Source organism: Electrona antarctica, assembly GCF_951216825.1.
Source record: "Electrona antarctica genome assembly, chromosome: 4".
Taxonomy (NCBI): Eukaryota; Metazoa; Chordata; class Actinopteri; order Myctophiformes; family Myctophidae; genus Electrona; species Electrona antarctica.
The window spans coordinates 53,897,219-53,912,753 of NC_136809.1; the positions used below are offsets into that span (position 1 = coordinate 53,897,219).

The 15,535-nt window shown below is 49.6% G+C and overlaps 1 protein-coding gene across 1 annotated transcript in view; it reads right to left on the bottom strand.

The window, feature by feature from the left end:
• The window catches only part of LOC306921367 (voltage-dependent T-type calcium channel subunit alpha-1H-like), a gene marked incomplete at both ends in the record, with an annotated part of 202,737 nt that overhangs the window by 172,607 nt on the left and 14,595 nt on the right, over positions 1-15,535 (bottom strand). Inside the window, one exon of the mRNA XM_079498478.1 lies at positions 1,861-2,224. Within this exon, the coding sequence (XP_079354604.1) occupies positions 1,861-2,224 (364 nt within the window). The remainder of the gene's footprint in view (positions 1-1,860; positions 2,225-15,535) is intronic.

Sequence of the window (15,535 nt, forward strand, 5' to 3'; positions counted from 1 at the left end):
GCGGTGCCCATGGGGCCCCGTTGGGCACTGGCCTACGATGCTAGTTGGAAATGCATGCCCCACCCAGATATTACCAGATTTGACTGAGAGCCTGCCATCGCGCAATGTTTTTTTTCTTCCCCAAAATGAGTTAATAGCACAGGCAGACTCTTCACATACTAGAGCAGGGGTTCTCAACCCGTGGGTCGCGACCCTTCGAGGGGTCGCCAAATTATTTTTGGGGGTCCCCAAATTATTTTCAAAAAAAAAAAAGAAAAAAACGTTTTTTGTTTTTTTTGCAACTGGCTGTAAAGTGGAAATGAAGAATTTACATATAGTACACATAGTACATGCATACACCTTCCCTAATGGTTTCAGTATTTATTTATGGTGTATTGTCTCTATTATTAAGGTTATTGTAGCAGTCAATTTATATTGGGGGTCGGGAGGGGGCGGGGCGGGGGTCCCGAGACGTTGCCAAAGCATTTTCGGGGGTCCCCGGCCAAAAAGGTTGAGAACCCCTGTACTAGAGCATGTCTGAAATAAGTGTCAGAGCTGAAATCGACATGTAAATATGAAATAAATGCTTAAACATGTAACTTGGTGTGATGTTAGAGTCCACATAAGTGAACCTTTCAAGCCCGTTTTCTCAACTCGCTGTTTCTCTGCAAGACATTACTCTATAAGCCATATCTCCAAAACTGGTGGGTCAAACTGCACAACCAATATGTCAATTTGAAGCTTCCCTGCTTTCATATGACATGAAAAAACGAAAATTCCAAAGAAATCCAATGGCAGTCCCTCCATCAAATTTGGTCACATATGGAGTTTGGCATGCTCAAATATGGAGTCTATGCAGACGTCAGAATGATGTCAGAAGAGGCCAGCTCCATATATGGACAGTGGGCAGGGGCCATGTCCAGAGCCCGGGCAGAGAGAGGCCTTTTTGTGGCGGTTCTGGACAACCGTGGGTCCGACCGACTCGACGGGGTGTGGAACGCGCGTGTCGAATTTGACGTCGGTGGAGCGAACGGTTACATGGATTACACACAGACAGACAGACAGACAGACAGACAGACGTACAGAGACTTGGTGCATATAGATCAGTGGTGGGCAACTGGCGGCCCGGGGGCCACATGCGGCCCCCACCTTCACTTAATGTGGCCCTCAGGTTAATGTCAGAATACTGATATGTTGGTTTCAGCTGTTACAATTCCACAACATGCAAACATGACCCTATACTTACTAAATGTGTAGCTCATTGCTCAACACAAGTATAATTAAAGGCATTTGAAATTACATAAAAATGTTAATTTTCAGGATTACAATTCAAAAATCACACCCGTGTGAACTGAGTGGTGTAAGGTTTTATATAGCATGATCAGCTGTGGTCTGACGTAATGTCTGACGTCCGATGTGAGGTATTATATAAGGTAAGGTATTATATAGCCTGATCAGCTCTGATCTGACGTAATGAAATCACACCCGGATGTGATTTCACAACTGGCTTTTTTTGTGCAGAAAAAATGACCATGGTTGCTACGGTCATCCAGTTCACCCGGGTGTGATTTAATTACGTCAGAAATTATTTTGAACATAGCAACCATGCTCATTTTTTTCTGCACACAAAAGCCAGTTGTAGGAGTGGTTTACACCACTCAAAAATAGGAAAAAATTATTCAAGATTTAAATTTGAATATAGCAAAAATAGCCGATCTACAAGCTCAAAACGCGTCGCAGCGCGACGCGTTTTGTGCTTGTAGATCGGCTATTTTTGCTACGACAGTAATATATGGCCCTAGGGAGTGAGTGTGGAAATATAGTGGCCCACTCCATCGTCAAAGTTGCCCACCCCTGATATAGATTATCATTCTCACTGACCTGGAAGATGGCGATCCAGGCGTACCCGATGTTGTCAAAGTTGATGGCTCCCTTGTGAGGGTTGACCTCTCCGGCGCGACACTCGTTGTAGTAGCGGAACCAGTTTACGCACGTCACCGTGTCGTCCGCCGCCGCGGACGCCGCCGACGACATCCCCCCCGAGCCCGGCTCCCCCCCCGAGCCCGCCGCCGCCCCCAGCCCCGCCTCCTCGGCCGCCAGCAGACAGGAGGCCCCGCCCACGCGGCGGGGGGGCACGTCGGAGCAGCGCAGCATGCCGTTCTCCCTCTGCGTGGAGCAGATGAACGGGTGGTCCTCTGACACGTCCGGGCGGTAGTAGAGGCTGAGGAAGGACACGTTGTAGCGGCTAGAGAGAGAGAGAGAGAGAGAGAGAGAGATAAAAGGAGTCACAGGACTTAAGGCTCATACATACTCCAGTTTTAGGTGATAAGTTGTCACCTTCACCCATCACCGTCACCTTCATAACGTCTCTAAATGTTTTGATGAATTGAACATGGTGGACCCTCTTGTAAACAAGTGTAATGCTTAATTGGGTCATCCACTCACAGTTTACAGTCTTTGTATTGAGTTTGTGCTTGAAATGTACTGTAATTCTGCAAACTGTTAATAAATATTTCAATCAATCAATCAATCAATCAATCATACTTGTGGTGATGACCCCGCCTCCTTCTGGTTCAGATGCAAAACCCCCATGCCTGCAAAACCGCCCACCCAATTTGTAGACCAATCAGTGAACGGGGTGATAGCTCCAGAGTGAAAGGACTTGTCTGATAGTAAAAACAGAGAGATGTGTCGGGGGGAATGACGTAATGTTGTAGTTCTCTAACCGTTAAAAAACTACACCGCAGTGATAGGCTATCACCACAAACTGGAGTATGAATGCAGCTTGTCCATTTGGTTCCTAACGATCAATAATTTATCTTGGGACCCCCTGGAACCCCTTCGAAGGACCACTTCGAGAACAACTGGAGAACAAACCCCCATATTTGGGCATCTCCCTCCTTACGCCAAGACTGACTCGGAACTCCTTATTTGGACATGGCATGGACGACATGGTGGTAGGTACAATTCTGATGACACAACCAGGGAAGGGGCGGAGACTATTAGGTGGAAGCCATATAGAGCTATTTAGGTGATGGTTGTGGTGAAAGCGGGGGCTGTGTTGTGAGCGCACCAGGACTGCTTCTCTGAGTCCTAGAGCTCTCCGCTGTCTGGGTACGACTGCTGCTCTGAGTCCCTATAGAGCTCTCCGCTGTCTGGGTACGACTGCTGCTCTGAGTCCCTATAGAGCTCTCCGCTGTCTGGGTACGACTGCTGCTCTGAGTCCCTATAGAGCTCTCCGCTGTCTGGGTACGACTGCTGCTCTGAGTCCTAGGAGCTCTCTGTCTGGGTACGACTGCTGCTCTGAGTCCCTACAGAGTTCCTATATAAGCTACTCTGAAGTACAGTGTACGGTAGTGTCTACTGCCTGGGGTACAACTGCTTGATCCCTTATTGGCACGCACCGACATACATGCCCAGCCGATTGCAGTACTGATTGCATGGTCTAATAATGTATTAATGAATAAATCATTGTAATAAATGTATTCGTCCAACGGAAACCCACCCCTGAACATATTCTGAGCCAGGGGACCCATATACAGCATGTGCATTGAAAACGTTTCAAATTATGTTCAAAGAATATTAGAATTTCTTGACAAATTACATGACAAAATCAAGTGTGTGGGTGGGGGGGTTACAGGGCTCCATTTTCGTCACCGCTAAACCCCTTATCCCTAAACTTCTTTGCCTTTTTTTACTATTTTGCAAAACATTTTTGAATAGTTAAAATGGCCAGTCTACAAGCTCACAACGTGTCAATGTGGATTGGCTAGTTGAACTATTCGAAAATGTTTTCAAAATAGTAAAAAAAGGCAAAGAAGTTTAGGGATAAGGGGTTTAGCGGTGACGAAAATGGAGCCCACAGTGTGACAGATGCCCCCGACACCCCCCCTCCCCCCTCAGCCTGTGACACTGACGCACGACAGTATATAACACTGAATCATGGTGACATCACCACGGCCAAACATGTATTTCTGGGTATACCGTAGATAACACATTGGGGCAGTGTTATTACTCATAAACCTTATCTCTGCATGAACAGGACACGAATTATATGATATTGTGTCAAAGTCAAAGTCGTACGATTTGTCACACACACGTTAGTTAACGCAGTGACATTTCGTTCTCCGCATTCGACCCACTATCTCTTGGAGATAGTGGCCGTGCCGTGCTCGGGAATCATTTGATTAGTTGATTTGTTAGTGTTATTTACTGACTATTAGAAATCTAAATAATATCCACAGGTTGACAGAGCGGACATAGCTGATGTTCCAGAACACGTCCAGGCTAGACATTGTACCCGGAAAAAAAACACCCGCTTGTTTTCAAACATTCCGAGCTGGTCTGTGAAGAAACACTGACGAGGAAAGAGGTGCAAGGGCATGTGAGAAAGAGCTGGATCCAGAGAGGAGACCAAAGCAATTATTTTATGTGGATGTCTGGAAGAAGTTAAGAAGACCTAAAGAAAGTTAGTTCCATATAAGGGACATTTGACTGGACGACCAAAGGGGAGGACATACAGGTACTAGGCGGGAGGTAATGCGTTCCAACACGGCCTCTCACCCAGAATCGGAGTCCACGCGGCGCGACACGAGGTCTCCGGACGCTCGCCATTTGCCCGACTCCGCCTCCCCGCCTCCGCAACAGCAGCGAGGGGGGGCACGCATGACCCCCGAGGAAGAGGGACCACAGCTCCCGTCGGCCGGGGGGGACTACAGCTCCGATCGGCCCCTGCGGCTTTCGCTCATGCTCTCCGAGCTCCGGGATAGCGCCGACGAGAGAGGCCAGGAGCAGCAGCACCGTGTCGTCCGCCGTGAGCCGGAGGTCAAACGTCCGCGTCTGATGACGAGGCGGCCTCGGGGAGGGGGGGTGGAGGAGCGCGGCCGCGGAGGCTCCATGTCCCCCGTCGGAAGAGGGCGGAGATTGGAGACGGCACCGCATCCGGGTCGGGGTCCTCCTCCGTCGGAGCGATTCTCCGAGGAGGAGCGGATTCAGAACAGACAGATCACCACGGCGGTGCAGCCGCACCGTCTCACCCGCTCCCGTTCCTCCGCCCGTGAACCCCCTGCTGTGCCCCCCTCCTCCTCCTCCTCCTCCGTCAGTGCTAGAGGGGGAGGACAGCGGGCGGCCATCGGGCCGATGGACCCCGATGGCCGGGGCGACCGCTCGTCCCCATCCTCCTCCGCCAACAGTGGAGGGAAGCCGGTGGTCCAGAGCATGAACACGGACCGACACGTGGACAGACAGAGGATCGACGCCCTGGTGACACAACGGATCCGCAAACTACGCACGGAACAGCAGCGACTAGAGAAGGAGGAGGAGGAGAACCAAAAGAAGAGGGAGAAGGAGGAGAAGAATAATAAAGGGGAGGGGGAGGACCTTACGGAGAGCCACGTCTCGCCGCCTCCTCCCGGGAGTGACGCCAAGCAGTGGCGCGGCGTCACCCCGCTGGCGCAGACCATCTACGAGGAGAACAGGAGAAAGGCAGAGGAGGCTCACAGAGCTCTGGAAGCACTGGCGGGACCCCCCGGGGGGGCGGAAGAAACACCTTCGGACGACAGCGCGCGGCGGAACGCCCCACAGACGGACCCGGCGGCCATGAGGAGGAAGCTCGTCCTCCACTTCCAGAGGAGGAACCGCGCTCGCCGGCAGCGCGAGCAGGCGTCGGGCCGGAGGCGCCGTCGGCTGACGGAGGCCTGGGAGAGGAAGGTGGAGCGCGCCGAGAAGGACCCGCGGCGGCGCGCCAAGGACGGCGAGACGCGCGAGTACTACGAGAAGCAGTTCCCCGAGATCCGCAAGCGGAGGGAGTCGCAGGAGCGCGACGCGGCGCAGGGCCAACAACGTGGAGGCGGCGGGCCCACCGCCCTCCCCGGGGTCTTCGGCGGCGGAGCGTCGGAGGAACAGGAGAACGGCGAGGAGCGGTCGCAGCAGCATCGGTCGGCGGCGTCCGTCCCTCCCGTGCTGCTCGACGCGGAGGAGCAACAGCGGCGCGTGGAGTTCATCGACACCAATGGCCTGATGGAGGACCCCATGAAGGTGTACCGGGACCACCGGCAGCTCACGGGCAGCGCGTGGAGCGACCGGGAGAAGGACACCTTCAGGGAGAAGTTCCTCCAACAGCCCAAGAACTTCGGCCTGATCGCCTCCTTCCTGGAGAGGAAGACGGTGGCCGACTGCGTGCAGTTCTACTACCAGAGCAAGAAGAGCGAGGACTACAAGAGCGCCGTGCGGAAGAACAACCGGTGCCGCGGAAAGAGCCTCAACGGGAAGAGCCTCAACACTCGGCAGCAACATGTGAAAGTTAACGGCCAGGAGGAGGAGTACACCCAGGACCGGAAGGACGCTAAGCAGGTGGTTCACAAAAGTGGGGTCCAGGGACCCCCAGGGGTCCTTGACGGCTCCATCGGGTCCCCAGCTAAGCATGAGGTCAGTCCGCTGCCCCCCAGGTTGGCAGAGGAAGTGTAGCGCAGGATTACATTAGATGATTGAAAAAAAGGGTTGCAAAATCGTGGGATAAAAAAAAAAAAGGTCCCGAGCTAAATGATAGTTGGGAACCAAATGGACCCGTATGGGACTGTAACTCTCAGAGTTGAATTAACATTGATTTTACATGACAATATAAATTGGGGGTCCCAGAGATAGAAATGCCATTAAATGGGGGTCCGTGTGGCCTTATGCAGGTCAAACTGCAAGGGACTCGCCCTTATAATTATACATCATCATAGATCATCTCATGAACAACTGAATTTATGTGATTGGTTAAATTTATGTCATATTTGTCGGTCAATGGCCAATATTGAGACGTGTTGGGGACAAAAGCTGTATATAGGAGGGGATAGCGCCCCTCAGAAATGAGGGGCGACCGGGAGAAGGACGGCCGTTAACATCGGCCGTTAACATCTTCTCTTATGGGGGGTCCCTGGCACGTCTTTTCAAATGGGGATCTGCGGGGCCGATAACTGTCAATATGGGGGTCCTTGACATGAAAAAGGGACCCGTCACCACTCACCTCCTCTATGATGGAGGAGGTCATAGAAAATAAATCACACCCGTGTGAACTGAGGGGCACTTTTATCATCATACCTATCCAACCTGTCCATGTCAATGAAAACTATCACTTTCCCCGCCTATCCAACCTGTCCATTTCAATGAAAAGTTGCTCACCCAAAGCATGAAGCCACGAAGGCACACTCTACTCGCACATTTTGGGCACGAAATCGTGGTGCCCAAAATGTGGTAGGTTCCAGCACCAAGCGCACGCACCATAGAGTATTAAAAGGATAAAGACTGATAGCCCCGCCCCCCCGCTATTAATTTCAGTGGAAGTTGATCAGTGGCGTTTTGAAGCACCCGGAAGAACGCTCTACTTCCGCGTTTTTGGACACCAAATTTGGTGTCCAAAATGCGGAAGTCAATGTTAAAGCCCAGCTGCACGGGGGTTTCCTCGTCACAAATCCACGGCTCCGCCTGCAGTCCCACCTCCGACCAGTAGGGCCTCACTGGGGGGGGCTTGGCGCGCACTAGGGTTTCGGTCGACAGTAGAAGCACGCGCTGTTGGCACAATTAAATGGCAGAGGTGTCTTGCAATACCAAATTTGACCACCAGGACACGGGCATCTTAAATTATCGTGAGGTCAGCTGAAGGGACAATGTTTAGGTATCCGCAGACAACGCTTTATGATGTGTCTGACATCACACCGGACTTCTATGGCCAGCCTATATAAGGGGGGATGGCACGGAGCAAGAGGAGAGTTGTCGAGTGAAGAGGGAGAAAGACACACAGAAGAGGCCTTGATACTGACAGAGAGAGACAGAGAGAGAGAGAGCATGTTGCACTGGATGGTTAACAGAGTAAAGGGAGGAAAAGAGAGAGCCGGTGAAGCTGTAGTCGTGGTGGTCGGGCAGCAGAACGTGTACTCCTTTACGGGAACCAACAGCACGGCTCGGTTTAACGTGTGCGTCTTCAACACAGTGTCTGGTGGGTGGCTTTGCCCCCGGTTACGACCGTAACAGAGGAATGTCACGCCCCCGTTAAGACTCCAAGAAATAAATATCCGCGTTGCGGCCACACAGCTGTGCTGATTGGAGATGTCGTCTACATATGGGGGGGCGGCACATCGAAGAAGGAACGCAAGAGGCTTTATGCGTTTAACGTCGACACACACCTGTGGTTCAGACCAGCGATTTCTGGGGCTGTTCCAGATTCAAGGTCATGCAACCACTCCGCCTGTGTCTTGGGGAAGGTCATGTACATCCACGGAGGTAACCGTCACATCGGAAATGGCATCTACAAGTTGGACACCACCACAATGGTCTGGTCTTTGATTAAGGCCAGAGGCGTTCCCCCACCTGCTTCAACGGGTCACTCTGCCACCATCATTGGGACAAGGATGTTTGTATTTGGGGGCTTAGGGAACCCCAACAGCATCAGCGTGTTTGACACAGAGACCAACATGTGGCTGAGAATGCCTTATGCGCAGCTCCGTCCAGAAGGACGCTGGGGTCATTCAGCCTTTGCCTACAATGGAGAGCTGTACATATTTGGTGCCTATAGTAACTATGAACACATCTTCAATATGTGGAAATTCAATCCAGAGACCTTCTCCTGGAAGAAGGTTGAGCCCAGGGGGAAAGGCCCGGGTTCACATGAGACAAGGCTGCGCTATGACTGCTATTGCATGGTGAAAGATCATATCATCCTATTTGGAGGATACGGATATGACAAAACAGGTCGTCAACTAAAGTCAGTTCTAGTGGATGACCTGTACATATTAGACCTAAATCCAAGTCTCAAGACATTATGCAAACTAGCAGTTATTAAGCACTGTCTGAAGCAGTCGCAACTCCCTCGTAACATCAGGTGGGAAATGAGAGCCATGAATAACTAAAAAGAAATCACCCCCGTGTGAAGTGAGGGGCGCTCTTATCATCATCATGCGTCATCTCATACTGGACAATCAGAATGCCTGTTGCGTTTGTGTTTACGCAATGTTCAAACACTCACAACTGGCCACCCATTGTCAATGGCATTCGATGTTCGTGCTACAGGACAATGTTTGTGTTTACACAAACCCTCAAAGCTGGACATAGGAGGGGCTATAGCGCCCCTCAAAAACTAGAGTGACGGACTGCCCCAGCTATAAGTATATTCATTTCAATGGAAGTTGCTCAGTGGTCTTTTTATTTGACCTGTAGCTCTGTGTTTCTGAGACACATTGATGCACGTCTGTCACTAACTACCCCCCCCCCCCCCCCCCCCCGGCTGCAGCACAGGAACAATCATCAGCCATGCACTCAACGTCCAGTATGTTGATTTTGTCGACTATAATACTAAAACGAAAGATGTTCGCCGACTACCTTTTTTCACGGTCAAAAACTAAATGGAAACTAAATGAAAGCTAAGCTACGATGACTAAAACCAAGATCTAAATACATTGACAATTTTGTCAACAAATAAAAACTAGACTAAAATGTTTGCAATAGTGATGCACCCAATATTCGTCTGCGGAAAAGTGAGGACGCAAAATGGGGAAAACGATCAACTGTCCCTCCTATCCAACCTGTCCATGTCAATGAAAACTATCACTTTCCCCTCCTATCCAACCTGTCCTTTTCAATGAAAAGTTGCTGACCCAAAGCATGAAGCCACGAAGGCACACTCTACTCGCGCATTTTGGGCACGAAATCGTGGTGCCCAAAATGTGGTAGGTTCCAGCACCAAGCGCGCGCACCATAGAGTATTAAAAGGATAAAGACTGAACCCGAGCGATAGCCCCGCCCCCCGTTTTGAAGCACCCGGAAGAACGCTCTACCGCGTTTTTGGACACCAAATTTGGTGTCCAAAATGAGGAAGTCAATGTTAAAGCCCAGCTGCACGGGGGTTTCCTCGTCACAAATCCACGGCTCCGCCTGCAGTCCCACCTCCGACCAGTAGGGCCTCACTGGGGGGCTTGGCGCGCACTAGGGTTTCGGTCGACAGTAGAAGCACGCGCTGTTGGCACAATTAAATGGCAGAGGTGTCTTGCAATACCACATTTGACCACCAGGACACGGGCATCTTAAATTATCGTGAGGTCAGCTGAAGGGACAATGTTTAGGTATCCACAGACAACACTTTATGATGTGTCTGACATCACACCAGACTTCTCTGACCAGCCTATATAAGGGGGGGTGGCACGGAGCAAGAGGAGAGTTGTCGAGTGAAGAGGGAGAAAGACACACAGAAGAGGCCTTGAGACTGACAGAGAGAGAGAGAGAGAGAGAGAGAGAGAGAGCATGTTGCACTGGACGGTTACCAGAGTAAAGGGAGGAAAAGAGAGAGCCGGTGAAGCTGTAGTCGTCGTGGTCGGGCAGCAGAACGTGTACTCCTTTACGGGAACCAACAGCACGGCTCGGTTTGACGTGTGCGTCTTCAACACGGCGTCTCTGTGCTGGGTGGCTTTGCCCCCGGTTGCGACCGAAACAGAGGAATGTCACGCCCCCGTTAAGACTCCAAGAAATAAATATCCGCGTTGCGGCCACACAGCTGTGCTGATTGGAGATGTCGTCTACATATGGGGGGGCGGCACATCGAAGAGGGAACGCAAGAGGCTTTATGCGTTTAACGTCGACACACACCTGTGGTTCAGACCAGCGATTTCTGGGGCTGTTCCAGATTCAAGGTCATGCAACCACTCCGCCTGTGTCTTGGGGAAGGTCATGTACATCCACGGAGGTAACCGTCACATCGGAAATGGCATCTACAAGTTGGACACCACCACAATGGTCTGGTCTTTGATTAAGGCCAGAGGCGTTCCCCCACCTGCTTCAACGGGTCACTCTGCCACCATCATTGGGACAAGGATGTTTGTATTTGGGGGCTTAGGGAACCCCAACAGCATCAGCGTGTTTGACACAGAGACCAACATGTGGCTGAGAATGCCTTATGCGCAGCTCCGTCCAGAAGGACGCTGGGGTCATTCAGCCTTTGCCTACAATGGAGAGCTGTACATATTTGGTGCCTATAGTAACTATGAACACATCTTCAATATGTGGAAATTCAATCCAGAGACCTTCTCCTGGAAGAAGGTTGAGCCCAGGGGGAAAGGCCCGGGTTCACATGAGACAAGGCTGCGCTATGACTGCTATTGCATGGTGAAAGATCATATCATCCTATTTGGAGGATACGGATATGACAAAACAGGTCGTCAACTAAAGTCAGTTCTAGTGGATGACCTGTACATATTAGACCTAAATCCAAGTCTCAAGACATTATGCAAACTAGCAGTTATTAAGCACTGTCTGAAGCAGTCGCAACTCCCTCGTAACATCAGGTGGGAAATGAGAGCCATGAATAACTAAAAAGAAATCACCCCCGTGTGAAGTGAGGGGCGCTCTTATCATCATCATGCGTCATCTCATACTGGACAATCAGAATGCCTGTTGCGTTTGTGTTTACGCAATGTTCAAACACTCACAACTGGCCACCCATTGTCAATGGCATTCGATGTTCGTGCTACAGGACAATGTTTGTGTTTACACAAACCCTCAAAGCTGGACATAGGAGGGGCCCCTCAAAAACTAGAGTGACGGACTGCCCCAGCTATAAGTATATTCATTTCAATGGAAGTTGCTCAGTGGTCTTTTTATTTGACCTGTAGCTCTGTGTTTCTGAGACACATTGATGCACGTCTGTCACTAACTACCCCCCCCCCCCCCCCCCCCCTCCGGCTGCAGCACAGGAACAATCATCAGCCATGCACTCAACGTCCAGTATGTTGATTTTGTCGACTATAATACTAAAACGAAAGATGTTCGCCGACTACCTTTTTTCACGGTCAAAAACTAAATGGAAACTAAATGAAAGCTAAGCTACGATGACTAAAACCAAGATCTAAATACATTGACAATTTTGTCAACAAATAAAAACTAGACTAAAATGTTTGCAATAGTGATGCACCCAATATTCGGCCGCAGAAAATATTCGGCATTCGAATAAGCAGGTTACCTACATCAGGGGTTCTCAACCCGTGGGTCGCGACCCCTCGAGGGGTCGCCAAATTATTTTGGGGGGTCCCCAAATTATTTTCCAAAAAAAAAAGAAAAGGGGGGTTTTCTTTTTTTTTTTGCAACTGAATGGCTGTAAAGTGGAAATGAAGAGTTTACATATAGTACACATAGTACATGCATACACCTTCCCTAATGATGATGGTTTCAGTATTTATTTATGGTGTATTGTCTCTATTATTAAGGTTATTGTAGCAGTCAATTTATATTGGGGGTCGGGAGGGGGCAGGGCGGGGGTCCCGAGACGTTGCCAAAGCATTTTCGGGGGTCCCCGGCCAAAAAGGTTGAGAACCCCTGACCTACATAACCTAATGTTTTGTTGTGATGACGTGATCAAAATGCGGCTACAAGCACATTAAGTTAAGTTTGCTATAATCATGTATTTTGCCAGGTAGCTTTAAGGTACGGCCATAACAGCAATGATAGGCCCTAGAACCCCTGGACTAGTGGACAAACTGTAAAAAAAAAAAAAAGAAAAAAAAAAGATAATAATATTAATCACATTTGGCTATTTGGTATTCGTTTTCGGCCAACTGTTTCCTATATTCTGTTTTGGCCAACTGTTTCCTATATTTGGTTTCGACCAACTGTTTCCTATATTTGGTTTCGGCCAACTGTTTCCTTTATTCGGTATTCGGTTTCGGCCAACTGTTTCCTATATGTTTCAGCTATTCTGTGGGGCAGCCACAGAAAAGCGAAGGCGGAAAAGTGAGGACGCAAAATGGGGAAAACGATCAACTATCCCTCCTATCCAACCTGTCCATGTCAATGAAAACTACCACTTTCCCCTCCTATCCAACCTGTCCATTTCAATGAAAAGTTGCTCACCCAAAGCATGAAGCCACGAAGGCACACTCTACTCGCGCATTTTGGGCACGAAATCGTGGTGCCCAAAATGTGGTAGGTTCCAGCACCAAGCGCGCGCACCATAGAGTATTAAAAGGATAAAGAATGAACCTGAGCGATAGCCCCGCCCCCCCGCTATTAATTTCAGTGGAAGTTGCTCAGTGGCGTTTTGAAGCATCAGGAAGAACGCTCTACTTCCGCATTTTTGGACACCAAATTTGGTGTCCAAAATGCGGAAGTCAATGTTAAAGCCCAGCTGCACGGGGGTTTCCTCGTCACAAATCCACGGCTCCGCCTGCAGTCCCACCTCCGACCAGTAGGGCCGAGCGCTTCAGCGACGGAGAGCCTCACTGGGGGGCTTGGCGCGCACTAGGGTTTCGGTCGACAGTAGAAGCACGCGCTGTTGGCACAATTAAATGGCAGAGGTGTCTTGCAATACCAAATTTGACCACCAGGACACGGGCATCTTAAATTATCGTGAGGTCAGCTGAAGGGACAATGTTTAGGTATCCACAGACAACACTTTATGATGTGTCTGACATCACACCAGACTTCTCTGACCAGCCTATATAAGGGGGGGTGGCACGGAGCAAGAGGAGAGTTGTCGAGTGAAGAGGGAGAAAGACACACAGAAGAGGCCTTGATACTGACAGAGAGAGAGAGAGAGAGAGAGAGCATGTTGCACTGGATGGTTAACAGAGTAAAGGGAGGAAAAGAGAGAGCCGGTAAAGCTGTAGTCGTGGTGGTCGGGCAGCAGAACGTGTACTCCTTTACGGGAACCAACAGCACGGCTCGGTTTGACGTGTGCGTCTTCAACACAGTGTCTCTGCGCTGGGTGGCTTTGCCCCCGGTTGCGACCGAAACAGAGGAATGTCACGCCCCCGTTAAGACTCCAAGAAATAAATATCCGCGTTGCGGCCACACAGCTGTGCTGATTGGAGATGTCGTCTACATATGGGGGGGCGGCACATCGAAGAAGGAACGCAAGAGGCTTTATGCGTTTAACGTCGACACACACCTGTGGTTCAGACCAGCGATTTCTGGGGCTGTTCCAGATTCAAGGTCATGCAACCACTCCGCCTGTGTCTTGGGGAAGGTCATGTACATCCACGGAGGTAACCGTCACATCGGAAATGGCATCTACAAGTTGGACACCACCACAATGGTCTGGTCTTTGATTAAGGCCAGAGGCGTTCCCCCACCTGCTTCAACGGGTCACTCTGCCACCATCATTGGGACAAGGATGTTTGTATTTGGGGGCTTAGGGAACCCCAACAGCATCAGCGTGTTTGACACAGAGACCAACATGTGGCTGAGAATGCCTTATGCGCAGCTCCGTCCAGAAGGACGCTGGGGTCATTCAGCCTTTGCCTACAATGGAGAGCTGTACATATTCGGTGCCTATAGTAACTATGAATACATCTTCAATATGTGGAAATTCAATCCAGAGACCTTCTCCTGGAAGAAGGTTGAGCCCAGGGGGAAAGGCCCGGGTTCACATGAGACAAGGCTGCGCTATGACTGCTATTGCATGGTGAAAGATCATATCATCCTATTTGGAGGATACGGATATGACAAAACAGGTCGTCAACTAAAGTCAGTTCTAGTGGATGACCTGTACATATTAGACCTAAATCCAAGTCTCAAGACATTATGCAAACTAGCAGTTATTAAGCACTGTCTGAAGCAGTCGCAACTCCCTCGTAACATCAGGTGGGAAATGAGAGCCATGAATAACTAAAAAGAAATCACCCCCGTGTGAAGTGAGGGGCGCTCTTATCATCATCATGCGTCATCTCATACTGGACAATCAGAATGCCTGTTGCGTTTGTGTTTACGCAATGTTCAAACACTCACAACTGGCCACCCATTGTCAATGGCATTCGATGTTCGTGCTACAGGACAATGTTTGTGTTTACACAAACCCTCAAAGCTGGACATAGGAGGGGCTATAGCGCTGTGTTTCTGAGACACATTGATGCACGTCTGTCACTAACTACCCCACTGGCTGCAGCACAGGAACAATCATCAGCCATGCACTCAACGTCCAGTATGTTGATTTCGTCGACTATAATACTAAAACGAAAAATGTTCGCCGACTACCTTTTTTCACCGTCGAAAACGAAATGGAAACTAAATTAAAGCTAAGCTACGATGACTAAAACCAAGATCTAAATAAATTGACAATTTTGTCAACAAATAAAAACTAGACAAAAAATTTGCAATAGTGATGCACCCAATATTCGGCCGCAGAAAATATTTGTTTCCAATATTCGGTATTTGGTTTCGGCCAACTGTTTCCTATATTCAGTTTCGGCCAACTGTTTCCTATATTCGGTTTCGGCCAACTGTTTCCTATATTTGGTTTCGGCCAACTGTTTCATATATTCGGTATTCGGTTTCGGCCAACTGTTTCCTATATTTGGTTTCGGCCAACTGTTTCCTATATTCGGTATTCGGTTTCGGCCAACTGTTTCCTATATTTGGTTTCGGCCAACTGTTTCCTATATTCGGTATTCGTTTCGGCCAACTGTTTCCTATATTCGGTATTCGTTTCGGCCAACTGTTTCCTATATTCAGTATTCGTTTCGGCCAACTGTTTCCTATATTCGGTTTCGGCCAACTGTTTCCTATATTCGGTTTCGGCCAACTGTTTCCTATATTC